Consider the following 26,896-nt stretch of genomic DNA (forward strand, 5'->3'; position numbering starts at 1 on the left):
GGGTGTCTGATGACTGGCAGGGCGTACATGTTGATGGCATGGATCTTGTTCTTCCCATTGAGCTGGCTCTTCAGGCCCTGTCTTATCCCTTGGTGGGTGGAAATTATTTATTTATTTGTTTGTTTGTTTGTTTGTTTTATTTCCACCAAAGGATAAGACAGGTCCTGAAGAGCCAGCTCAATGAGATCATGCCATCAACACGGATGTCCTGCCAGTCATCAGACACCCTGCCGGTATATTGAGCTGGCCAAATGAAGACATGGAGGCTATATATATATATTCTTTTCTCTGGAACATACCGAGTTTTAGCCTGGCTCCAAATTAGCCACAGTTGTGAGCCTGGCTGGTCTCTTGATGTGAATTCTGCATTCAGACATTCAAGTGAGTCACAAATAAAACCAGGGTCGACGCTATCCAAGTCTAGCACATTCTGCAAATGGAGTGACTACCGAAGTTCTTTCCTGACTGAACTGCGGCAGGCGAAGAAAACCGCCGTCTAGGCTCCCACGACCTGCTGACTGCATTTCGTTCCATTCCTACTCCCAAGAGGGAAACTGGCCAAGTCACCCTAGCCGATGGGGTCGGAGTATCTACGGAGTGTTTTTTCTACTCCAAGGACAAACTAGGTCCGACCCTGCTCAGCTGATCTGACATCAGCCGTGGCTGGCTCGGTGGGCGCCGCCCCGATAGCCAGAGTACAGCCCCCCTCAAGTGGGGCTCGGCTCGTCGTGAGTACAAACACCTGCCGTTCTCCAAAAAAGATGTCTGGCAAACAATACGGACGGTCAACTTCCCAGCCTATCCACAGCGCTGCGATTTCCGGGTGGTCCCCTGCCCTGCTTGGCTCGGGACTCCAGGCAAGCTCAGCACAGCCTGCGGAGAGCTGAAACCCCGCGGAGGGGCAGCCCTAAGCGGATCCCCCGCTCGCGCTGCAACCTTGCCAGGAGGCGGCGCGGAAGCCGCTCCCGCCACGTGCCCGCCGGCCCAAACAAGTGACGTCAGAGATTCGAACCCGGGAAAAATGTCTCAACGTTCCATCCCCTCCCGAGTTCATTCACAAAACGGGGCGGCCCCTGGGCGGGGAGATCCGCCCTTCCTCGGCCCGCCTGGCGTTGTGTAAGCGGGCCCGGCGGGAGGCCGAAGAGCAGGCGGAGAGCGCCGGCGCCCGGTGAGTTGCCGAGCGAGGGACCCGCTCTGGGGCTGGCGGCGCAGGGGCGCCCTTCCCGCTGGCCGGTCCATGGTTCGCTCTCTTGTCTGCAGGGTGCAAATGAGTCTCTTCCTGGCCTGCTTTGCACAGCTCTCGTAGGACGGAAGGGGGAAAGCTCCTCTGCCTCTTTCTGCTCTCTCCCCTTGCGAGGATCCTCTTCGAACGCGGGCCGGGGAGGAGGATGGGCTCTGTAGTCCGCCCCATCGGCCTTGCCTGGGCTCGGCTGGACGAGGGAGTGGGGAAAAGTTCCATGCAAGAAGGGAGTGCTAAGAAAGACGGAAGAGAGCCACTATTGGCTTTAGTTTTCTTCTTTTTTAGGAATCTTTAAATAATCGATGCCCTAGGGCAGTGTTTCTCAACCTTGGCCACTTTAAGAGGTGTGGACTTCAACTCCCAGAATTCCCCAGCCAGCCATGCTGGCTGGGGAATTCTGGGAGTTGAAGTCCACACCTCTTAAAGTGGCCAAAGTTGAGAAACACTGCCCTAGGGCAAATTCCTGAGCTTTGAGTCTTGCCCATCTATGCTGCCAACTATAGCTCCTTTGTAGCTGAGTCTTCCTCAGATTTCCCCAATGGGTTGGCAGCAGCAGATCCACCCTTCTGGAGAGGCAGCCTTGAGGAAGCCTTTAACAGCCTACTTGGATCAACTGCCCTTTGCAGGTCTAAAAAGAGCCGTTTTAAAAAAGCTTAGTCTGGAGAAACATCACAGCCCAGACACCTCCCCCCTGCCCCCCCGAGTTCCAAGCCAGTTATGGCCACTGTAGGACATCTATGGGGTCATGACAAGTAGGTTGTCATCCAAAACTATCTTATCCTATCTATCTATCTATCTATCTATCTATCTATCTATCTATCTATCTATCTATCTATCTATCTATCTATCTGTCTCTGTCTGTCTGTCTATCTATCTATCTATCTATCTATCTATCTATTTATCTATCTATCTATCTATCAATCAAATTTGTCACTGCCCATCTCGAAACGACTCTGGGCGGTTTACAGCAGAGATAACGTTCATTAAAATACAATTTTTATTTTTTGGTTTATTAATGTTTTTAATGTTTCTTAGAGCAGATGTTGCATGAAGACAGCCGCTTGGCCAATCTAGTTTGGGGGTTAAGGGGTGGGTAAACCTCACCTTGTTTTATCATGTCATGGTGATAATATAATAATGTTATATGAGTTGCTAGAACAGAGGTATATGCAGGTAACTCTCATAATAAAATGTAATTTTATAATTATAGCAACAGTGATGGAAAAAAGGGAGAAAAGGCATGGAAGGTTATGTTATAAACAACAACAACGAAAACCTTGAGAACTGCTTTATTTGCCTTTTTGCTTAAAAAAAAAACAGACATTCAATTCAAATGTTAGTAGCGCAAATCAGCCATTCGTTGATAAGAATCTAATGTCTAGTCCCGCTTTCTAATACCTGTTGAGAGAGAACAGCTGAGAGGTAAACCCCCCAGGACTTGTTCTGAGGATCAGCAGGACGTGTGAAGTTGCAGCAGAGCTCAGAAGCCACGTGCAGAGTGCCTTTCTGTTACACGTTATCTGATTCGGTGAGTATATGAGCCAGGTTGGACGTCTATAACTGGGAAATGCGGCATCAGCTATCAGAAGGGTCAAGTTAGGACATGAATAGATGCAAGAAAACAGATTGGGGGTTCCAAATAATACTTTGGATCATAATTTATTAAACCTGTATGCCAGAGAGAGGGCGAAGCCGGCTGCGAAGAATGTTGTTTCCGAGATCCACCTCTGCCTCTGATATTGCCTTAAAAGGTTTGCAACAGCTCCAGCAACGCTCAGTTGGGATCCATCATGGTTCTTACTCCAGGGGAGGCTGTTGCCCCCCAAGGGACCTCGTCCCGCCATCTGGCCTTCCTCTGCTCCTCTACACGCCTGAGGTAGCTCTCTTTGGGGCTCAGCAGCAATCAGAGGCAGAGCCATAGAATCCAAAGATGTCCCACGGTTCTGCCTCTGTCTACGTCCCCCAACAACTGGGCTTCCCAGAAGCGTGGGTAGCCGTGTCACCTTTTCTCAAGGGCAAACCTCTGGATGGGAATTTAATTGGCATCCTTTTTTCTGATTCAGATAATTTACTCCAGTAATTTCTGTAAGTCACCTAGAGGCCAGCTGGTTTCAGGCAATTAGATAAATCTTACAAGAAAATAATAATGTCTTCTAATAATTATATAATAACTAAAAGTTTTCATTCTAATACGAGCCTGTATGATGGTTAAGGTAGTTGGACTGCAATAGGGGGGGCCAGGTTCAGGTCCACCTTCCACCATGGAAACCCACTGGGTCACTTTGGGTCAGTCCCCCCCAGCCCAGTCTACCTCATAGGGTGGTTGTTATGGGGGAAAATGGGAGGAGGGAGTGCCACATGTGTGCCTTAATGCTTCTGAAGGAAAAGTGGGCTCTAAACCTAAGCAACGAATCTCACTTTTTGAGACGATCCCAATATCTACACTAAATGGAACCTCCACGCTCAGAGGCAGTCCACCTTTGTATAACTGTAGCCGGGGACAAATGCTGAAAAACGGCTGCTGCCTTCGTGTCCTGCTCCCCGTAGGCATCTAGCTGGAAACTGAGCTAGATTTTGGTCTGATCTAGAAACGTGTTTTGTGTGTGTTTCCTGAAAGGTGGCTCCCCAAGGGGGTCTCCTGCTGCTTCTCTTCCACCCACTCTTGGCAGAGACCCATTTCTGAGTTCCCGGCCATGTCTCAGAAGAGGAGGAAGCCCAGACCACCCGCGCCCGCACCCGACAGCTTGCAGGGGGGCCGGAAACCGGAGCACGCCGGGACGGAGGCCGTCTCCGCAAGGAAGAAGTTCAAGTCACCAGAGGATCCTGGAGGTGGGAGCTTGGCCGAGACGGTGAAGCAAGCCCGCCTGAGCGCGGGGCCCTCCGTCGCGGAGTTCCCGTACAACAAGAAACGTGTCCGGTTGGTGTCGCAAGCTCCCGAGCTCAAGGAGGGGGCGCAGGGCATCTTGTACTGGATGTCTCGCGATCAGCGGGTTCAAGGTGAGAAGCGGTTCTGGGCTCAGATTGAAATCCGTCTCGGCTAAAACTGCGGGGCGATTCGCCCAGCTCCTCCCTGGTTGGGTTCGCACAACTGGCTCAGCTCATTTCCTGAATTACCCCCCTTTCTGGGTTTGCAGAACAGATTGAACCATAAGTAATCCCAGCTGAATTCACCCCCTGTATCAAGCCAGGGACGAAGTTAAAACTAAGCCAGCCTGGCGTGTTGTAGAAATGCGTTTTGTTGTTTAGTCGTTAAGTCGTGTCCGACTCTTCGTGACCCCATGAACCATATTGCGCCAGGCCTTCCTGTCCTTCACTGCCTCCCTGAGTTTGCTCAGTTTCATGCTCATTGCTTCAGTGATGCTATCTAACCATCTCATCCTCTGCCGTCCTCTTCTCCTTTTGCCTTCCATCTTTCCCAGCATCAGGGTCTTTTCCAAAGAGATCTCTCTTTGCATTAGGTGGCCAAAGTATCTGAGCTTGAGCTTCATTATCAGTCCTTCCAATGAGGAATCAGGGTTGATTTCCTTTAAGATTGACTGGTTTGACCTCCTAGCAGTCCAGGGGACTCTCAAGAGTCTTCTCCAGCACCACAGTTCAAAGGCATCAATTCTTCGGCGCTCGGCCTTTTTTATGGTCCAGCTCTCACAGCCATACATTACTACTGGAAAAACCATAGCTTTGACTATGCGGATCTTTGTCGGCAAGGTGACGTCTCTGCTTTTTAATATGCTGTCTAGGTTTGCCATAGCTTTCCTCCCAAGGAGCAAGCGTCTTTTAATTTCATGGCTGCAGTCTCCGTCTGCGGTGATCTTGGAGCCCAAATAAATGAAGTCTGTTACTGCTTCCATTTCTACCCCTTCTATTTGCCAGGAATTGATGGGTCCAGATGCCATGATCTTAGTTTTTTTAATGTTGAGTTTCAAGCCAGCTTTTGCACTCTCCTCTTTCACCCTCATCAAGAGGCTCTTTAGTTCTTCTTCACTTTCTGCCATTAGGGTGGTATCGTCCGCATATCTGAGGTTGTTGATGATTCTCCCTGCAATCTTAATTCCGGCTTGTGATTCTTCAAGCCTGGCATTTCTCATGATGTACTCTGCATATAGGTTAAATAAGCAGGGTGACAGTATACAGCCTTGTCGTACACCTTTCCCTATTTTGAACCAATCGGTTGTTCCGTGACCGGTTCTAACTGTTGCTTCTTGGCCCGCATACAGATTTCTCAGGAGACAGGTAAGGTGGTCTGGTACTCCCATCTCTTTAAGAATTTGCCACAGTTTGTTGTGATCCACACAATCAAAGGCTTTTGCATAGTCAATGAAGCAGAAGTAGATATTTTTCTGGAACTCTCGTGCTTTCTCCATGATCCAGCGAATGTTGGCGATTTGATCTCTAGTTCCTCTGCCTCTTCGAAACCCAGCTTGTACATCCGGTAGTTCTCGGTTCATGTATTGCTGAAGCCTAGCTTGTAGGATTTTGAGCATAACCTTGCTAGCATGTGAAATGAGTGCAATTGTGCGATAGTTTGAGCATTCTTTGGCGTTGCCCTTCTTTGGAATTGGAACGTAAACTGACCTTTTCCAATCCCGTGGCCACTGTTGCGTTTTCCAAACTTGCTGGCATATTGAGTGCAGCACTTTAACACCATCATCTTTTAGTATTTTAAATAACTCAGCTGGAATACTGTCATCTCCACTAGCTTTGTTGTTAGCAATGCTTCCTAAGGCCCACTTGACTTCACTCTCTAGGATGTCTGGCTCAAGGTCAGTGATCACACCAGCGTGGACATCAGGGACATTAAGATCTTTCTTGTATAGTTCTTCTGTGTATTCTTGCCACCTCTTCTTAATCTCTTCTGCTTCTGTTAGGTCCCTGCCTTTTTTGTCCTTTATCATGCCCATCTTTGCACTAAACGTTCCCTTGATATCTCCAATTTTCTTGAAGAGATCTCTAGTCTTCCCCATTCTATTGCTTTCCTCAATTTCTTTGCATTGTTCATTTAAGAAGGCCTTCTTATCTCTCCTGGCTATTCTCTGGAAATCTGCATTCAGTTGCTTATATCTTTCCCTTTCACCCTTGCTTTTCGCATTCCTTCTTTCCACAGCTATTTGTAAAGCCTCATCAGACAGCCATTTTGCTTTCTTGCATTTCTTTTTCTTTGGGATGGTTTTAGTTGCTGCCTCCTGTACAATGTTACGGACCTCCGTCCATAGTTCTTCAGGCACTCTGTCTACCAAATCTAACCCTCTAAATCTATTCATCACCTTCACTGCGTACTCACAAGGAATATGATCTAAGTCATACCTGAGTGGTCTAGTGGTTTTCCCTACATTCTTCAATTTAAGCCTAAATTTTGCAGTAAGAAGCTCATGATCTGAGCCACAGTCAGCTCCTGGTCTTGTTTTTGCTGTCTGTATAGAGCTTCTCCATCTTTGACTGCAAAGTATGTAATCAATCTGGTTTCGGTATTGACCATCTGGTGATGTCCATGTGTAGAGTCGTCTCTTGTGTTGTTGGAAAAGAGTGTTTGCTATGACTAGCTTGTTCTCTTGACAGAACTCTATTAGCCTTTGCCCTGCTTCGTTTTGTGCTCCAAGGCCAAACTTGCCTGTTATTCTGATTACTCCTTGACTTCCTACTTTAGCATTCCAATCCCCTATGATGAAAAGGACATCTTTTTTTGGTGCTAGTTCTAGAAGGTGTTGTAGGTCTTCATAGAACCGGTCAACTTCAGCTTCTTCAGCATCGGTGGTTGGGGCGTAGACTTGGATGACTGTGATATTGAATGGTTTGCCTTGGATACGCACTGAGATCATTCTGTCGTTTTTGAGGTTGTACCCCATTACTGCCTTTCCCACTCTCTTATTGACTATGAGTGCAACTCCATTTCTTCTAAGGGTTTCTTGCCCACAGCAGTAGATATAATGGTCACCCGAATTAAATTCACCCATTCCCGTCCATTTCAGTTCGCTGATTCCCAAGATGTCGACGTTCAGTCTTGTCATCTCATGTTTGACCCCATCCAGCTTGCCTCGGTTCATAGATCTTACATTCCAGGTACCTATACAATATTGTTCTTTACAGCATCGGACCTTCTTTTCGCTTCCAGATACATCCACAGCTGAACGTCCTTTCGGCTTTGGCCCAGCCGCTTCACTCTTTCTGGAGCTACTTGGAAATGCCCTCCGCTCTTCCCCAGTAGCATATTGGACACCTTCCGACCTGAGGGGCTCATCTTCCGGTGTCATATCTTTTAGCCTTCTAACATTGTCCATGGGGTTTTCTTGGCAAGGATCCTGGAGTGGGTTGCCATTTCCTTCTCCAGTGGACCACATTTTGTCAGAACTCTCTGTCATGACCTGTCCGTCTTGGGTGGCCCTGCACGGTATAGCTCATGGCTTCACTGAGTTACGCAAGCCCCTTCGCCACGACAAGGCAGTGATCCATGAAGGGGAGAAATGCGTTTGCCCCACTGCAAATGGGGGATGTCTTCTAAATTTCCCAATCTAGCCTACAATCTGGGGGTTTCCTGGTGGTCTCCCATCCGCAGACTAATCAGGCCTGACCCACTGAGAGCGTGCCATCGATATCCTTATTTCACACAGCCTTGATGAATTGTTTTACAGCTTTTTCATGAGACACAGGGCTTTGATCACATGGGGGTGGTGGCCATCTTGACTTTTTTGACCCTCTCCTGCGGACACCTTTAGTCTGAGGGCTCTTCTTTTGCTGGCGTCTTGCAGCCATGACACTTCACCCCTGCATCCTTCTTGCAGATAACTGGGCCTTTCTCTACGCCCAGCGCCTGGCCTTAAAACAGCGTCTCCCGCTGCACGTCTGCTTCTGCCTGGTGCCCAAGTTCCTGGATGCGACCATCCGCCACTTCGGTTTTATGCTCAGAGGCCTCGAGGAAGTCGCCGAGGTACTGCCAGGTGGGACGTTGCGGGGACAGAGAGAAAGAAGTAGTCACTGCCCGGATGGAGGCTTAGCTGCCAACCCCTCTCCGGGGTTCAGGCAAGAAAACAGGTGCCTGGTACAAGTTGGGGAGTAGGTTGTTCTAGCCAGGTATGACCGGCCATAATGGAGCCTCCCCAAACACCGGTCACCTACGGAGTCTTCCTGCTGCTTCTCAGTGTGATTCCCTGCGCTGGCCTTGCCTTCTCTCCTTAAACGGCAGGGGATTCTGGTAGATCTGCATGTCAGGGGTGGCCGGATCCTCGTCTTTGGGCTACCGTGACCCAGCATCCTTGAGAGAAGCTGCCTGTTGTGAGGCTGAAATTGCCATTGCCGTGGAAGCTGGTTGAGAACAGAGACTCACACAGAGACCCAGGGCAAGGATCCCTCTGAACCTTCCCATGTCATTCTTATATGTATCCTGAAAATGAACCGGTGTGGCTGGATTGTGGTAGAAGGGTGTCCTCTTCACCTGGGGACAGGGATAACGGATATTTTGCTTATCAGGTCACAGGCTTTCTCTGGGGGTGAGCGGGGAAGGGGAGCGCCATGCCACTTACACGGGGTCACCCTTTATGGCTTGGCCGAGGGGATACCTGCAGGCCCCCATCTCCCCTGACCGTTTCTATCGAGCCTGGAGAAGCTGCTGGTTGGGGAGATCGGGGGGGCGGGCAAAGCCCAGAGGCGCTGTTTTTTGTAATGGGGTTGGCTCTCCGGAATGGCACCCTGCCCCCCGAAATTCATTTGTCCCCAGCATTATTTGCCTTCTGGAAAACATTGAAGACAAAGCTCTTCCGGAGGGCTTTGGGGCCTGATGCCCACGGATCATTTCTGGATTGGATTGGATTGTTATATCGCTATTGGGTTTGCTTATTTTTGCAAGCCGCCAAGAGTCCTGGTGATTGCAGCGGGATGTCACTTGGATTAATTAATTAACTCCTGCCTGCCCTTGCCAGCCCAGACGCTCTTTGTATCATCCAGCGTCTCTATCCCGAGAACTAAATCCGGGGTCTTGTGTTAATGAAAGGCCCGTTGCTGCTGCTTCCAATTTTCCAGGAGTGTCGGACGCTTGACATCCCCTTCCACTTGCTGATCGGTTATGCTAAAGACACGCTGCCCCCCTTTGTGGCCCAGCGCGGCATCGGCGGGGTGGTGACGGACTTCTCCCCACTCCGCCTTCCCATGAAATGGATTCAAGAGGTCCTGGAACAGCTGCCAAGCGATGTGCCCTTTGCTCAGGTGCAGAGTCGGGGCTGGTGCCGCCGTGGGCAGGAGGGCCAGCTTTGGGGGAAGGGAGTTGAAACAGGACTGGCCCCAGCCCTATTGCTGCGGGAAGCCAAGGGCAGAAGGGGCAGGCATGTATGCTCGTGTGTACGCACACGCATTTCCGTGTGGAGGAAAATCCTCAAGAGTCAAGAACGTACTTCAAAGCTGGCAAGAGAAGCTGAGCATGACCGGCTGGCTGGAGGAGACAGAACGGGCTGGTGGGATGGGACGGGATGGGACGCACAGGGTTGTCCACCGATGAGGAGGATGGTTTTTGTGGCTCATTCAGGCCTTTCTGACTCTCGGTGGCCCAGTGGAAATCATTTTGCCAGGTTAGTCTATCAGTAAATCCTTTTTGAAGACCTTGGGGGCTCCTGCATTGGTTAACAGTCACAGCTCTTAAAATGGCAGGTTGGTCCAACAGGATCCATTCTGCCCAACCTGACTTTCTGATTTAGGCAGAGGATAGGAATCTAGCAAAAAGTAGATCCCCCTCAGTTGGAAGCTTGCCTTCCACCAACTGTGGAAGCCTCCAAGGCTCCCGTTCAGCTTTTTTAATCTCTCGCCTTTGTACGTTAAACCCCTTCTCCCTTTCTCGCTTTCCGTCCCCAGGTGGACGCCCACAACATTGTCCCGTGCTGGGTTGCCTCGGACAAGCAGGAGTACGGGGCGAGGACGATTCGCCGGAAGATCCACGACCAGCTGGCTGAGTTCCTGACTGAATTTCCGCCTGTTATCAAGCACCCTTTCCCTGTTGGGCTTCAGGAGGAGGTGATGGGGCTGGGTCTGCCTTCAGGTTGAGCAATCTCTAGGGCAGTGTTTCTGAACCTTGGGAACTTTAAGATGTGTGGGTGTCCACTCCCAGAATTCCCCAGCCAGTAACTTGCTGGTTTTGAATGATGATAACTGTAGTTTGACCTTTATGCAGAGCCCCAATCTGTGAACGGGCACGTGGTTCGGTGGCAACTTGAACTCAGATCTCCCCAGTCCTAGTCTAACACTTTAACCATGACCCGGGTGGGCTGAAAAGTGGGACTTTAGATATGTAATTACTTTAAGGAAGTGGTGTCTTTAAGGCTGAAAGCTCCAGTTTGTGCTGGTGCTCTTGTGACAAGAGAAAGAAGCGTTGCCCTACTTTGTGTGTAGTCCCAAGGTTCACAGTTGTTCCCGTCAGCTTCTAGGACCGGTCTCCAAATCTGGTTCCATAGGTCCTGCAGCATTTTCTCCTCTCCACGATCTCTTTCCTTGCTGAAAATCTGCACCACTGCTCTGCTTGAAATTCTGCAGCCCATCAGCTGGGATGCCTGCTATTCCAGCCTGCAGGTCGACTGCTCCGTGAAGGAGGTGGACTGGGCCAAACCGGGCGCTGCGTCTGGCCTGAAGGTGCTGGAAGAGTTTGTGAAGGAGAGGCTGAAGCACTTCGCCTCTGGCCGAAACAACCCCAACCAGGCAGCCCTGAGCAATCTCTCACCCTGGTTCCACTTTGGTGAGGGTTCAGGGTAGGGAACTGGAGTGTTTGGGAAGGCCGGCTGATGGGAGGTGCGTCGGTTGTGGGGGAGAAAGGGTGCTGGGCTAAGGGGAGGGGAGAGAATTTGAGCCCAGATACTAAAAGCCTTTCCCAATCTGGTGTTCTCCAGATGTGTTTCGGACTGCAGTTCCCAGAATTCCCCAGCCAACAAGGTCGTTGGCTCAAATGGGTTTGGGTAGTGTAGTTGAGCATGCTGTGGGAATGCAGTGTTTAGTACATTGTGTGAATCACCCATCACATTACACCTGCATTAAGAGCTGCATTCAACAGCATGCTTGACTTGGTTAGTGAACAAATCTGCCTCCTCCGTGTCCTTAATCTGTTGAACCATAAAATAACCAAGTGCCCTACGTTTGTGCAACATATTCCACAAAATTAAACAGAGATCAAACTAACCAGATTGGGCAAATGCTTCAGCTAGCTCCTGTACGAACCTTGTGAAGTGTAATGTGAACACAGATCAATTTGGTTTTGCTGACATAGATGTTCAGTTTCAGGATATTGTGTGAACCCAGTCTGGGTGGTACATTTTTAGCCTCTCTGGAGATACCAGACTGAATAAAACTGTTTTTCAGAGTTTTTACTATATAGGCTATGTGCCAGCTCTGGTTCCACATATTGCTAAACCTGTTTTTCATTTCTGTTTTAATAATGCCTAAACCCATTCCAAAGAAAAGGGCTGATTTGGGAAAACTAACTATAATGCGAAATCATGGTTTGTTGCTGGTTGATCAGGCTTTGTTTATTCTAACTGTAGCTTTTTGTTACACTGGAACTCAGAATTCTGTTTTGCAGGCAACTTATTTGTCATGGTAATTGGGAGAAGAAATTGACATCCAAGGAATTGACTGGAATTGCTTGATTTAACTGCAAGAATGATTCCAGTGCCTTGCTGGCTTATTTACACCATGGTTTAAACAAATCTTGGCACCATGTCATGAGCAAAAGGCAGTTAGGAACTGGTTCCAGCACAGCCAAGAGGCTGGTAGCCCTAGGGGGTAGATGGATGACCTCTGATTTCCCCCTCGCAGGTCAGGTTGCTGTGCAGCGAGCTATCTTGGAGGTCTACAAGCATCGTACCAGGTACAAAGAGTCTGTGGAAGGTTTCATCGAGGAGGCCGTGGTGCGTCGGGAGCTGGCGGACAACTTCTGCTTTTACAACCCCAACTACGACAAGATCGAAGGTAACAGCCCTCCTTCTTCTGGGTTCATGCAACATGTGTAGCCGCAAAGACCTAACCAAAGTTAAAATGACCAAATGTAAACATGCGGTGTGAAGGCCTCTGCTGTGTCCTTAAAGTTGAGCTGGTTGTGTGAATGCAGCCACTGATAGGTGTGTAATCTTTCAAAGGTGCTTATGACTGGGCCAAGACCACACTGAAGATCCATGCCAAGGACAAGAGGCCCCACTTGTACACACTGAAGCAGTTAGAAGAAGGGAAGACACATGACCCCCTGTGGAACGCCGCTCAGGTAGCCAGAAGGCAAGAGGAGGCGTGGTTGGGAGATCCTAGCTAACTGCATTTGACTAGGGCTTTGTGGCGTCCTTCCCTGCATGTTTGAAGGCCATACCTTCTCCTGGAGCTTTTTATTGTAATACAAGAACACAGGGTCATCCAAAGAAACTAACCAGCCAGAGAACTGTTTTGGGGCATACAGGTAGTCCTCACTTAATAACCGTTTGTTTAGTGACCATTCAAAATTACAACAGTGCTGAACAATGGGACTTACAACCAGTCCTCACACTTACAGCTGTCGTAGAACCCCCACGGTCACGTGATTGCGATCCGGGTGCTTAGCAACCAGCTCACGCTTACGACGGTTGCAGTGTCCCAGGGTGGCGTGATTGCCATTTGCGACCTTCCCAGCCGGCTTCTGGCAAACAAAATCAATGGGTAACCGCGTGATTCGCTTAACAACCACATGTTTTGCTTAATGGGCATAATTTGTTTAATGACCATTGCAAAAAAAGGTTGTAAAATTGGGCACAATTCATGTAACCGTCCCGCTTAACAACAAATTTTCTGGTCCCTATTGTGGTTGTTAAACAAGGACAACCGGCTTTGATGGCCAGTTCCTCTGGAGCATCTTCTTGGACACTGTGGGGAACAAGAAGGTGATTCCAAAGGACTCAGAGGGAGTGAGCTTACTATGTTTATGCATTCCAGCCACAGACCAATCAGATTGACATCAATACCAGGGAAAATCCTAGAAAAGATAATCAAGCAGTGGATGTGCAAGCATGTAGAAGGGAACAAGATAATTAGAAGAATCCAGTAATGGTTTGTTAAAAATAAGTTGCGATAGACAAATCTTACTGGTTTCTTTGACAAAGTGACTAGATTAGTAGACCAAGGGCATGCTGTGGATGTAGTGTACTTAGACTTCATTAAAGTATTTGATAAATTGAGTATAGTTTCCTTCTTGTTGAGGAACTAGAAAGAGTGCAGAGAAGAGCAGCTGAGGGGCTAGGGGAAATGTGATAGCAGTCTTGAGGCTTGAAGACTTGAAGAGATATCCCAGGGAAAGGGGGTGGATTTATATTCTAGAGTGCCCAAGGGTAGGACAAGAACCAGTGGATGGAAGCTTTTCAGAGGGAGATCCAAACTTAAAATAAGGAGGATTTTCTTGAAAGTGGGAGCTATTAAGCAGTGTTAAACCCTACTGGAGCTGTGGGGCTCCATCACTGGACTTTTCAAACAAAGATGGGATGGCCATTTATCTGGGATGATCTGAAGATTCCTGCCCTGAGCAGAGAGTTAGCCTGAAAGACCTTGAAGGTCCCTTCCAACCCTAGGATTCTGTGATTCTAAATGTGTTCCCAAGTGACTCCAATTTTCTCCAAGGAAATGTGAGGTCTCTATGGTTCACCAATCCTTCCCCACCCTCCATCTCAGCTCCAGATGGTTCAGGATGGGAAGATGCACGGCTTCCTGCGCATGTATTGGGCCAAGAAAATCTTGGAGTGGACCAGGTCCCCAGAGGAGGCCCTACAGTTCAGCATCTACCTGAATGACCGCTATGAACTGGATGGCCGAGACCCCAACGGATATGTAGGTCAGTAATGGAGAGGCTGGGAGGTCATCAAACAAATTCAGGGAAAGTACCCACCACGGTAGCCTTTTGGTTTCTCTCTCCCACATTGGGTAGAACTTTTCTCCGTATGGGACAAAAAAAAAGATACAACCAATCGTCGATTTTATAACTCTCTGTTTCAAAGATCCCGTGATCTAGGCCCCAATTCCCCTTCCCTCTTCTGGATTCTCTAGCATAGAAGTGGAATCCCTCTCCTGGATTCTTTAGGATGTGGGAAGAAGAGACCAACTGACAATTATGTGTTGAAGCTGGCTTGTGATCTAGAACAATGTTTCTCAACGTTAGCAACTTTAAGATGCGTGGACTTCAACTTCAGTGGCTGGGGAAGTCTGGGAGCTGAAGTCCACACATCTTAAAGTTGCTAAGGTTGAGAAACACTGACCTAGAAGGATCTTTGACACTCAGAAGTGGATGGACAGTGAACAAGAATAGAATTTGTCCTTCTACATTGCCGTACTTTCTATTCTCCCGGACTTAGATTACAGGTAGTCCTTGCTTAACGACCACAGTTGGAACCGGCAACTCCATCACTAATCAACATGGTTGTTAAGCGAGACATCATGTGACCACAATGGGCTTATGATCTCACTTCCACCACAGTCATTAAGTGAGATGTCATGCGACCACAACTTGCAATTTTACTGCCAAGTTCTCCATTGACTCCGCTTGTTGGAAGCTGGCTGTGAAACTTACAAATGGCGATCACGTGACCATGGGACGTTGCAATGGTGATAAATGCTTGCTGGTTGCAAAGCACCCGAATCACGATCACGTGACTGCAGGGACACCGTCATGCGAGGACTAGTCATGAAGTTACTTTTTCAGTGCTGTTGAAACTTTGAACAGTTGCTAAACAGGGCAATCATTAAGCAAGGTCTACCTGTAAACCCAAACCCACACCAGAGACTAGAATGAGATGCATAATACATGTGGTTTCATAAGTTTTGGATTTGCCTCAAAGGCCTCTTTCCACAGCCTCCTGGTTATTCATTTGATTGCACTACTTCCAAATGAGGAATGGGACATGCAGCCGGGTCTCTTAGAAATCCTTCAGGGTGCTGATCGTGTGCATACATACATATATTTAGACCATGTCACTTAGCCTGGATAGATCTTTCTAGTCTTGTTTTCTGTCTCTGCTAGGCTGCATGTGGTCTATTTGTGGGATCCATGACCAAGGATGGGCTGAACGGGCCGTGTTTGGCAAGATCCGCTACATGAATTATGCCGGTTGCAAGAGGAAGTTCGATGTTGGCCAGTTTGAGCGCAAGTACGGAGCTCACAGCTTCACTCAGTAGCTTTTGTGGACAGAGATAGTAAACCGAAACCTGGAGGCCTGCCGGCAACGCTAGCGAACATGTGCTTCTCCCCTTCTAAAGAGCAAGAACAAGCAAGGCACCCACTGTTGCTGAAGCAAAAGTCACTCTGCCTTGGTTGATATCCCTTCCCAAAAGCCCTGGCCTTTCTCTAGCCTGTTCAAAGGACCCCTTTCTCTCCAGGTATGAGTGAAAACTTTTCTCTACTTGGAGAAGTGGGGCTCTTTCTGCATTTCAGCTTCTGCTTGAGGAGCAGGTGGTGGCTGTGGCCGAGAAGGCCTTTGCTCAGATTTATCTCATGTGGTGGTTGGGCCCGTTCCTGGATCAGGAGGACCTCTAGATAGTCGCTCATGCCCCAGTCACCTCATGAATAGGCTATTGCAATGCGCTTTACAGGGGGCTGCCTTTGAAGACCACTCAGAAGCCACAGCTGGTCCAGAATGCAGTGGTGTCAACAGTAATGGGCATGCCATGGTAAGCCCATGTGACACTACTCCTCTGTGAGCTGCACTGGTTGCCAGTTGGGTTCCAGATGCAGTTTAAGGTGCCAGTTATCACCTATAAATCCTTCATGGCATTCGGGCTGGTTATTCGAGGGACCACCTATCTGAAATTGTTTCTGCCTGCTGAATAAAATCAGGCAGAATGGATATGCTCTGCATCCCATCAATTAAGCAGTGTCGTCTTATGGGACCTAGGAAACACAGCTCTCAGCACCTGCCTGTTGAAAAAGCGTCTCCCCAGAAATCCATATGGCTCTGACCCTGATGATGCTCCAAACATCCTTGAAAACCTGACTGTTCTCCCAAGCCTTGGCTGAGGGCGGGCGACAAGGCTCTTACAGAACTTCATCAGTTTGAGGAATGGCCTTTTCCAGATTTACATGATTATTTTTACTGTTTTTATTATTTTTGTACACAGCCCAGAGTCTTATGGAATTAGGTGGCTTTCTAAATCAAATATACTGATTCCCACTCTGGCAACAGCCTGGGACAACTGGGTCTAGACTCAATATGAGTTGCACAAGATAATTCAAGTCACTGGGCTCAGCGGGAAAGATACAATCAGCCCGTAGGTAACTTTAAAGCTATACAGAAGTTGCAAGAGATTCACTGAATATAATCTTTCTTGGGGAAACTGCTTCATAAACAGAGCGCGGGGCAGAAGAAATGGCTGAATAACAATTTGTGAGTGGTACAGTTATAACGTACCAAGCATTTTCCATGAATTTATTGTGGTGTTTTTGTAAAATATTTCAGTTGTGGAACTTTCCACCAAAAGTGAAGATACCAGAGATGCAGCCTGCTTATTATTATTGTTTATTACTGATGAAATTTCCATTGTTATGCTGCATTGGAATAACAGATGGATTTCCAGGTTCAACCACAGTGTGCTCTTAGTTTTTACAAACAACATTAATGTCACATTCAATACAGGTAGGAACCATTTTTTGCCAAACGGGCATTAATCAGAGCTCCAGTGGGACTGAGCACCAGTTAGCATCCTAAACCCCCTTTCAGTGCCTCAAGACTTCTTTTTGTACTTTCTGATATTTCTAAAGAGAACCCTCAATCTACTCCCTATTGCTGGCTTTTGTAAAACTGAATCAGTGCTTTTAGAAAGTAGCTTTGCCAGCAAAAGGGAAATAAATGTTCTGGGGTAACCAAAATGTTTATAAGATAAACACATTTGCTTGAAGCAGCACAGTGGAAGGAACCTGCTAAAAGACTGCAGTATGCATTTGTGGTCTTTTCAAGTGCATTAAAATATTGTGTGCAGGGAGCCAGGTTTTTTGTGTGGGGGAGGCAGGGCGAACATAAATGCACTTATCAGGGGTAAGAGCATGCTCCCTCAGCTAAAACTATCCAGATTAACAACATTGGTGCTAAATTGGTGTTCTGCACAGCTTGGCCATGAACTAAGAAAGAGAACCCTTTCAGGAGAAGGGAGTTATGCAAAAATGTAGTTGAAGGTAATTAGGGGAGATGATGGATGTTAACCAGAATGGATGCTGTCTCACGAGAGCAAACAGAAGGGATCTGGAAACTAGTTGCTTCAGGTTTCAATTTACCTTTCAATTTTTGATCACCTGCAACTCTAGGATCTATGATGTTCTCTATGCAGCTTGCATGTGAGAGGGCTAGGTGGGGGACCTTCTCAGTAGACACCCAAGGACACTGACCTCAAGCGATTCTCTAAGCCACAAAGAAGTTGGTGAAAAGGGTGCCTTGCTGCACCCCTTCCCCCCCTTCCCAAAATTGATGTGCCAGTCTCCTTTTTCCTCTGGTGCTACTGGTCAGGTGGCCTGTATCTGGGACGTTGCCTCTGCCCATCTGGAGGCTGAATCATAAAATGGCCTATCCTGATTTTTAGATATCGGCTCCCTAACTAGCATTTCCTTTCTGGAGTTAGGAATGAGCTCTGCGCTGCTTTCCTGTCCTTTGGAGCATCTAGGACAGTGTTTCTCAACCTTGGCCGCTTGAAGATGTGTGGACTTCAACTCCCAGAATTCCCCAGCCAGCATGGCTGGCTGGGGAATTCTGGGAATTGAAGTCCACACATCTTCAAGTTGCCAAGGTTGAGAAACACTGATTTGGATCCAGCAGGAGCTTGTGGTCCTTAAGCCTCAGAAGAAAGCAGCCATAAAGGTCGTGATCCTGGGGTAGGGAAAATGGTCTTCACTCAAGCAACGCCTTATAAGAGGCAGGATGTTCCATTAGAGCTGGGTCCATCAGTGTCATAATTTTAAAAAATTCATAACCTTCACTTCCAGGTCTCTTCTAACTGGCTTTCACCCTACTCCTAACACATCCTGTACAGTTAAAAAGTAAAGTAAAAAATGTTGCTTTGAGGAAATGCTAGTTTGATAACACTTAACTATGCCAAGAATTCCACCTTCTGCTAGCCCTGATTACAAGCTTAGGAGAATGTATTTCCACCTTTAGACAACACCACGCCAACCCTTTTGCACATTCAAAAAACCAGCGATTCCTTTGCAACAGACAGCAGGGTGATGCAGACATCTGAGGTTCAAACATATTGTGAGGGACAGCTGCAGCTTTCAGCAGGAATCCAAATGAGCACTTTTGAGGTGGGAAGAAAGGGGGGGTTTCCAACCCAGAACACTATTCTAGGAAGTTCTAGGAGAGCTCCAGCGTGGGCAAAAAGGGACATTATGTCCCACCAGAGATTTTCCAGGGTAGAGGACTGCCCTCCGTCTTCTGATATACTGATTTTCTTTCCCTGCACTGGAAATTCAGACCCATCATCTACTCCAAGATACTTGGCTGCCATCGATAAGGAAGTAGTTGACTTTCCATGAGGAATGGCAGGAGGCAACCAAGTTATGAAGTTACACACGCAGTCAAACCTGTGACTCGCTTTCCAACCGTGGGTTTGAGGCCAGAGCAAGGAGGAGCAAAATGGGATGCTTGCAGAAAGATCAAATTTTGCACACCGAAAAGTCACACTAGCCCAAATGTGGGTCAGGCCTGGTATGTTTTGTCCCTGTATTTTCCTGCTCACAGGGCTTTTGGTAGCTCAGCGAGTCACGGGTTATGCTTGGTCTCAAGCATGTTACAACATAGAGCACACAGAGCAGCAGAGAGAGCAGCAGAAGAGCAGCTCACACTGTTGGAGAAACTGAGCAAGTCTGTTGGACTATTGCTCTGATCTGGAGGAAAGATTGTGAAGATGGTGCGGGGGGAGGAGAGCTACTGGAATCTATAGAGAAAGCTTTGAACATTCAGATGCTTTGAACTGACCTCCACCATCCCTAGCCACAGAGATGGTGGCTGTGGTGCATGGAAGCTTTGCTCTAGGAAAACTGCTTGAATCAGTGTCAAGGCAGAAATGGTTAGTGCACCTTTCTGACAATGATCAAAGAACCTTACTGTAAGATGAAAAGCATCACGGATTAAATGTCTTAATGGTTTAAGGCAGTGCTTTTCAAACTCGGCAACTTTAAGATGTGTGGACTTCCACAGGCTGGCTGGGGAATTCTGGGAGTTCCACAGCCCTTAAAGTTGCCAAGTTTGAAGAACACTGGTTTAAGGGAAAGGGAAACACTGCCCAAACAACGGAATCAGAGGCCCCCAAACAGCAAACCATTCTGCAGTTTAGGTCAGAGCCGAAACGAGGACGGATGAGCTCCCTTAAATTCAAATGAAACTGTACCCCTTGCAGAACGCTTGTAAATCGGGGCAGAACATCTCCACAGATTTGCCTTAGGAATCTCCAGCCTTCCTAAAATTCTGCTCCTGAGTGAGATTATAACTATGGTTTCTCAGCCCTGCCAGAGTCCCCAGGGGGATCACTTAGGAATGGCTGTGCAACCTGCCAGAAGTCCCAACATGGCCAGCCAGAGGCCTCCAAACAACGGAAGGCACCCTCCCATCTCACTTCTCAACCTACCAGGGCCTTGGGCCAAATATTTCAAACAACAAATGGGAGGGAGGGCAGAGCAGCACTGGGACCAAAGACGCCTCTGCCAGGCACCTGGAACCCCATCCCTCTCTGCTGCAAGGAGCCTCTTAGAGCAGACCTCTGAGCCTGCCCCCTTGCTCCAGCTGTGTGGGGCTACAACGCCCCTCCTCAAATGGCCATGATGGCTGAGGATAGAAGCTGCAGCCTGAAACAGCTGGAGGAGTCAGGCTATTGCCAAGGTATCTTCCTGTTAGGAAAAACACTAATTTTCCTCTGGCTTTGTGCATCCCACTGGAGCATCGTCCATTCTACAAGTTAGCAAACCTTGTTACTCTTATTAGAAAGACCATTCAAACAGGGAGAAGAAAGAGGGGGTGTGGTGTGTTCTCACACACAGATCCTTTTAAAGAGTTGGGAAATGCCTCTAGTCCCTTCAGCCCCCCCCTACCCAAGAATCCAGGTTTGCCATTCTGGCTATCAACTCAGTTTCTCTGCCAACAATCTCCCAAGATTGAAAAGGAGAAGCCTAATACTTGTCTTCCTTCCTGGCTCTCCTGCCAAATCACACAAAATGGGAGCTAGGGGAGTGACGTTTAGCAAGGAAGGATAGAGAATTTGAGGCAGAGGGTTGTCCAAAGAAAAATTAAATAAAAATGGCCTCATCTGGCACACAGCAACCAATACAGCAAGTAAAACCACGCAAGAGGGTTAATTTTCCCTTTCACGAGTGTGGCCGGATCCTGTCAGGAAGCTCAGTCTCCAGAAAGCCCATCATCAGCTTCCCCCATATGGGACGGAGCGAAGTCCTGCTGTCAAGTCTGGGCACACGCCAAGCCCTCTGCTCTGCCTTTCTGGTAGAAAGGAAAATCCCTTTTTATAGTGCATTCAAGTTGGTAACAAAAGCCAATTCTCCGGTGCTCACATCCAGGAAGAAAAGAAAGTTCGCTTCCCAGCGCCAAGTCGTGAAGATCCTCCGTTGCTTTGGCTTCCGAGCAGCGGGAGAGTCTGTCCGGCTTCATCCTCAGTTCAGTCTTGGGATACAGAGGCCACACGCCAATCTGCAGCTCCTCGACCGTCACGTGGCTGCTCCCACCACGCCCTCCTCCTGCTCGTAGTCTGAGAGGTCTGCTTCCATGCTCTGCTTTGCCAGAAGCTCCCGCCGCGCTTGCAGTCGTGCGCATTTGGGGCAGGGCCCTGACCGGAAGCAGCCCTTATGATAGCAAGCTCTGCACTCTGCAGGGGAGGAGGAGAAAAGGCAGGGGTCACGTTTCCAAGAGACAGCATGGCCTGCCTCTGTCTCCCAGGATCAGAGTTTCCTAAGGGAACTAGGTGCCAGACCCAGTTAGGAAGATCAGAGCGTGCTGGGAATAGGGGTGGGGTGGGGGGTAATTGCAGATCAGCCTAATTTTAGGTGGGATGCCAGAAAAAGAGGGAAATGGGCTGATAGGGTTCCATCGACTTTTCACTCTAACTCCTGCCATGATGCAATGCTGCTTGTTCCCAAGAACTAATGGCTCTTTATAGCCAGCCAAAGACTGCCCGTGGTCTAGAGCAGAGGTTCTCAAAATCCCTGATCAAGAGGGGTGGGGCTTCTGAAGGTCAGCTGATAAGCCCCACCTTTTCTGCTTAGGGTATAAAGGGGGAAAAACCACAAGGAACTAAACTTTAGTCCCTTACAAGAGGATGTTTTCTCTTCAGCCCCACGGAAGCCATTTGAGTCCTCACGGAACTACGGAACCCCGTCTGAAAAACCCTGCTCAAAGGAGCGGGTGTTTGAAACGCCACAAAAACTCCTGCAATGGAACGGTGCCATCCCAGACACCAGCCCCTCATGACCTGGGCCTGGCAGCCTGGAGGGGAAGCCAACTGTCTCGCTGAGTCTGGACGGGCTTTAACAAGCCACCAAAGTCTACAAGCAATAATATGGACTGAAGCAGCTTCACCGTTTTTTGCTCTTCCCCAGGGAATTCTAAGAGGGGTTGCTCTCGAGATGGGAAAGAGTTGAGTTCTCTCCTGAAACATTTTGGGAAAAAAATAGTTTATGGGAAAAGCCATGACAGTTCAGAGCAGAGTAGATTTCCTGCTGTTGGGCTTTTGGGGAGAGTCTTCTGGCAACCATGAACAAATTGCCAGAAATTATATCTGCAGAGAAGAGAGCCAGCTGGCACTGACATATTCAGAAACGGTACAGCACCGAAAGTTGGAGAACTGCACTGAAGACACCCACCAGAGGGCTGTGGATGTTTGTGATTGGACGCAGTGGGAAACAATACTGGAATATGTGGAGGTTTGGTCTTTCTTAGGCCACAAATGAAGGCTGGCTAAGTTCCCCTTAAGGATATACGGGTTTAGCTCTCCCATTTGATGGCTTACCTTCACACGTCCTGCATTTATTCAGCTGAAAGGGAAAGAGGATGTCGTCCTCATTCTGGCAGAATTCACAGATGAAGCCCTTCGCTTGGCACAGCTGGGGGAGAAAAAAGGGGGACTAATGCAACAATCCCCCTCAGGTTTTGGTCAGCCCTCTGAGAGATTCCAGGAGTATTATGGTACAGCAACAGAATCTTCAAAAGCCGGTCTGAGTTTGTCTCTGCCCCCCTGTATACTAAACAAAACTGAGGCAGGGTCCTTTTGGGATTCTTTCTTATGCTTTCCTCTTTCTCAACTTTTCTGCAAGCCTCTCCTTAACGGATTTTTCCTACCTTCCCCAAGATCATCTCTCACTTCCTTTGCAGTTCCGTTTCCAAAGAGGAAGAGAGGCCCTGGCCTGCAATACCATCTCCCCTCCTTCCAGACCAGTTGCCCTTCAGCCACACTGGGATTCAGCTCAGACAATCAGCATGGAACAGCAGCAGAAATCAGAGCCATTTAGAAAGCTGGCATTGCTTTTCTAGAAGCTCAGCCAACGTATCTGGAAGGAACCAGGCTATGGGAAAGACAGTTTATATCTGTATCGTACCTGAATGGGGTTCCTGAATCACACGCACCAGCCAAATTGCTCTTCTGTCTTTTAGATATTCCATTCCGGCCAGAAAGGCACGTGCACAGGAATCTCTTAACCAAAGTGCAAGAGCTCTATACAGGAAGGACTCAATTAGTGTGGTTAATGAACCCCACTAAATGATCACATTATTCAAATTTGCACTATTCAAAGTGATGTTTCTATGGAACTTGGGTAATTGGTTCCAGCTTGACAGAAATAGGCCATTAAATTTTTTACATTAATTTTTGCATGTTTATTAATGAAATACTGTACAACAGTAAAAGAGGGTAAACCCATATCCAAAGCATACTGCTATCTTCTGGATGCTGCTGTAGTTCTTCAAAGCGAGCCTCTTCTTTTTTGAGCTGTCTTTGAATGGAATCTTCCTTTCCTCCATTTTGCACAAACAATTACCGCTTAAAACTCGAAGGGCAACCACATGCACTAGTCTCAACCCCACGTGCACTAGCCTTGCACTAACCGAATTTTGGTTCGCATTAAATGCAACCTGATATCAATTTATAAATCGCACTAAATCGAATTTCGCACTATTTGAACTCATGCTAATCACGACCCACCTGCAGTTTATCCACTGTTCACCGTACTTCAGCTTAAGTAGACCCCAAACTTCTCAAGCACTAGGAAGGGCTACATCCAACTCAGTGGGGAAACAGAGAGGCAATAGAAATGGAAGAGGGAAGAAAGGAATCGGGTCTGAGCACTTACCATGCATCTCTCAACATGTAGTTCTCCCACCCGGAGGAGCTCCGTCAAGCGGGGAACAAGCTCTCCCTTCTTGGTGGCGCTTAGGTCATTTAAGGAATAGAGGTGAAGGTCCTCTGTCAGGTGACCCGGCACTGCATCAAATGCATCCAGAAGCCTGTGGGGGAATAGCAGCCATGTGTTCAGCAACAGGACAACAATCCTGCAGCCAATGTTCCTGCAAATGCAGCAGCTTAGTGTACACCGGTGTTTCTCAACCTTGGCAGCTTGAAGATGTGTGGATTCAAGCTGCCAAGGTGGAGAAACACTGGTCTACACCCATGCTCTCTCTGCTCTTCTGCTCCTTTTCCCTAACAACTGCCTTTCTCAAGTCCCTCTGGGAAACATGTTGCAAGCATTTCTAGGTTTTGTCTTAGGAATTCAGAGGCATCTCTGTTCTGTCTGGGTTGCATCAATAAGATACAAGTCAGTTGTTCAAAGCCACACAAAGGTTATTGTACACTTGACATTTCTCAGGTTTGGAGGTTTTTTGGTGTCTTTGAATCAGTATTGACTCCTGCTGCCTACATGGACAGATCTGTGCGGTTTTCTAGGCAACGTTTTTGGAAGTGGTTTGCTCTTGTCTTCTTCCTATGGCTGAGAGAGAGGGACTGGCCTAAAGTTGCCCGGCTGGTTTCTGTGCTTAAGGCAGAACTAGGACTCAGGTTTTCCCTAGTTCTAGTCCAGTGCCTTAATCACCAGGCCAAACTGGCTCTCATGGAGAGAACTGGAACCAAATCTCTTATACTTAGATCTTCACATGCAAGATGACAGTTGGGGCAAGGAGACTCTCTAGGGGTGCTGCCTGGAATCTGGGATTTTCCAGCCTGTGCAGGCTTAGCAAAAATAGGTTCTGAGTCATCTTCATACAGGATGTATGCAGGATTTTTCATGCTCCCTTAGATCAAAGCTCAGGAACCGCCTAGAATGTGGTTTGTGCTCCTCTGAGAAGGAGGGAGATATCTGAAAACCAAAAGTCCATGCTCTATCTAGCTGCAAGCACATGCCTCAGAGCAGAGCTGGCAACGTGGTACCCTCTGGATACTTTACATTACATATCTCACCATCCTTGACTGATGGTCTTTCTGGCCTGGGCTCATGGGACCAGTACCTTAAAACACCAGGAAGGTATCCTGAGCACCTTGAAGGGTGCTGACATTTGGAAGAAGAATGCTTTAAGATCTAGTGGATCTAGCTCTAGTGGATCGGATGAAAAGTCATCTTAGTCCAGCATTTTACTTCTCAGGATGGCCATCCAGGTGCCTCTGGGGTGCTCACAAACCCCTTTCTCACTGTTGTACCCCTGCAACTGGGGTTTTTGGAGGCAGGCTGCTCCATTCCAGGGGCAATAAAGAAGGCTTGATATATCTGCCTTCCCTGACTATCCAATCCCACCACATCTTGTGGAAATGAACTCAACTAGAGAAATACTTTGGTTCTTCTGAAATCTCCTTCCATTGGCTTATCCCTGGCCCTCATGTTCACAAAGGAGAGAAAAGCTTCTCCCTCTCTGCTTTCCTGGCCATGCATGGTCTTCTAAATCTCAACCATGTCCCCATGGCTGTTTTTTTTCCCCCCCAAACAAAAGGATCCCCCATTCTAGCCTCTTCTTTTAGGGAAGATATTTGAGCTCCCTGATAATTTTGGCTACCCTTTTTCCAGTTCTGCTATACCCTTTCAAATCAGGGGGAGTCTAATAAGACCTTTCTTGACTAGCAAATTTTATTCAAAGGTATAAGCTTATGTGAGTAGCAACTTATGAAAACGTTATGCCTCTGAATGAAATTGGATAAGATGAAAAGTCCTACCAAACTCCCGATTTTTGACTACTAGAGACTAACCTGGTTTGCCTCCAATGATATCCTTTTCAAATGTTGCAACTAAAACTATAGACAGATATGGCAGATAGTATCATCTAGATATATTGTAGATGGATGATACATTTGCATAAGGACATTACAATGTTGGCAGTTCTATTTTTAGCCCTTTTCTTAAAGTTCCTGAGCACGAAATTTGCCTTTTCTCACAGCTGCCTTGCACTCAGTCAACATCTTCACTGTGCTATCTGCTCTGACACCAACTCACTGCTTCTAGCCTGCTCTCGTTTTACAATGATGATGGGCTCTCCAAAACAGACTTCTGGAATCCTTACCCTTTAGCTAGGCGACACGTCTTGAACATGTTCTTCATGTGGTACAGCTGGATTCTCAAAAGCTGGAAGAGACCAAGAAGGCATGAATTCAGGAGAGAAAGTAGTTTTACACACACTGCTCATTTTAGAAGAATCAGGTGAGTGGTTCCCAAGTCCCAGCATTCCCATAACCAGTAAAATGCATGGTTGCATAGGAAAGAAAAATCTATAGGCGTGTTTAATGTAAGAAGTGATTCTGAAGAACATCAGACAATTTAAGGTGTGGTAGTGTACAGTCAGTCTAACTATGACCTGCATAAACTTGCATCAACCTGTGAGCTGCAATTTGAACACATCTGAAGGACACCAGGTGAGGTAAAGCTGGTCTAGAAATGTCCTTCTTTCCCCCTCTTCCATTTGTCTCATGTTTACTTTGAGCAAAAGCACATTCTCCATGAGCTGGCTGAGTGGTCTTTTCCTCTTCTCAGGATTTTCTGTGAAGTTCCGGACTAAGAACACAGAGTAGGAATTTCAGCCCTCTCTGAATGGAATTTGGTGAGAACTTTGGACGTGCCTTGACCTCAAACTAATGTAAGTCCTATGTGTCTCGGCAGTAGAGAATTGACCCAAAGCATGGCTTCAAACTCCAGATGCCTTACCCTGACTTGATTGAGAAGCTTGACCTTACGGTAGAGGGCAGAGTTAATGTCCTGCACATTGAAGAGGGGATCATTCCAGATCTTGTACAGCAAGTCCTTGGAGAAATTGCTGACATAGTATTTGCTGAAGTCCCACTTGCGAAGGATGCGGCTTGGAATGACCATCTGAGCATTCTCGTGACAGCACTGGCAGAAGTATTTGCCCAGGTATTCACAGTAGCGCATGCGCTTGATGTAATCTGATGGCCCAGGTGAAGAAAGAGAGGAAAAGGAAGAGGTTTAAGAGAGAAGAGATATGCAGATGGTGCATTTTGGCTCTGCCTGTCCATGAGCATTGGGGCTCATTACCAACCTCAGAACATTCTAGAACTAAGGGAGTCTTCTGGAAAAAGGGCTGGCACTAAGGGATCTGTCTGTCTAGGTGGGACTCCTTCATTTGCCTCCATTGTTTCTATCTCCTCCAGTTCTTCAATGAGACAGGTTTTGTTTTATTTTTCTTGATTTTCAGAGCTGAAGTCTAAACATCTGGAAATCACAAG

The 26,896-nt window shown here is 47.7% G+C and overlaps 2 protein-coding genes across 7 annotated transcripts in view; one reads left to right on the forward strand and one right to left on the reverse strand.

Annotated features, from left to right (window-relative positions):
- Positions 1-1,009: 1,009 nt before the first annotated feature.
- On the forward strand, positions 1,010-16,780 carry LOC103067349 (deoxyribodipyrimidine photo-lyase-like). Of its 4 annotated transcripts, none has more exons than XM_088132498.1 (11): positions 1,010-1,168; positions 2,647-2,768; positions 3,858-4,237; positions 8,014-8,159; positions 9,248-9,430; positions 10,070-10,228; positions 10,745-10,943; positions 12,017-12,169; positions 12,337-12,458; positions 13,883-14,042; positions 15,225-16,780. In XM_088132498.1, the coding sequence occupies exons 3-11, from the start codon at positions 3,934-3,936 to the stop codon at positions 15,377-15,379; spliced, it is 1,581 nt and encodes a 526-aa protein (XP_087988624.1). In that variant the 5' UTR covers positions 1,010-1,168; positions 2,647-2,768; positions 3,858-3,933; the 3' UTR covers positions 15,380-16,780. The 4 variants fall into 4 exon arrangements, with proteins under 4 accessions (XP_087988624.1, XP_087988626.1, XP_087988627.1 ...); XM_088132500.1 differs by having other exon boundaries at positions 3,910-4,237; XM_088132501.1 differs by lacking the exon at positions 13,883-14,042.
- RUBCN (rubicon autophagy regulator) overlaps positions 16,774-26,896 on the reverse strand; it is a 49,528-nt gene continuing 39,405 nt past the window's right edge. For all 3 annotated transcript variants that reach the window (XM_025175448.2, XM_025175447.2, XM_088132497.1), the window contains 5 exons: positions 26,358-26,596; positions 25,720-25,781; positions 23,532-23,685; positions 22,196-22,289; positions 16,774-21,055 (listed from right to left, as the gene is read on the reverse strand). In XM_025175448.2, the coding sequence (XP_025031216.1) occupies positions 20,898-21,055; positions 22,196-22,289; positions 23,532-23,685; positions 25,720-25,781; positions 26,358-26,596 (707 nt within the window). In that variant the 3' untranslated portion in view covers positions 16,774-20,897. The remainder of the gene's footprint in view (positions 21,056-22,195; positions 22,290-23,531; positions 23,686-25,719; positions 25,782-26,357; positions 26,597-26,896) is intronic.

This window comes from Python bivittatus, unplaced genomic scaffold (assembly GCF_059951505.1).
Source record: "Python bivittatus isolate LINGU-HERP-01145 unplaced genomic scaffold, Pbiv_v1 ctg000980_np1212, whole genome shotgun sequence".
In the NCBI taxonomy this organism is placed as follows: domain Eukaryota; kingdom Metazoa; phylum Chordata; class Lepidosauria; order Squamata; family Pythonidae; genus Python; species Python bivittatus.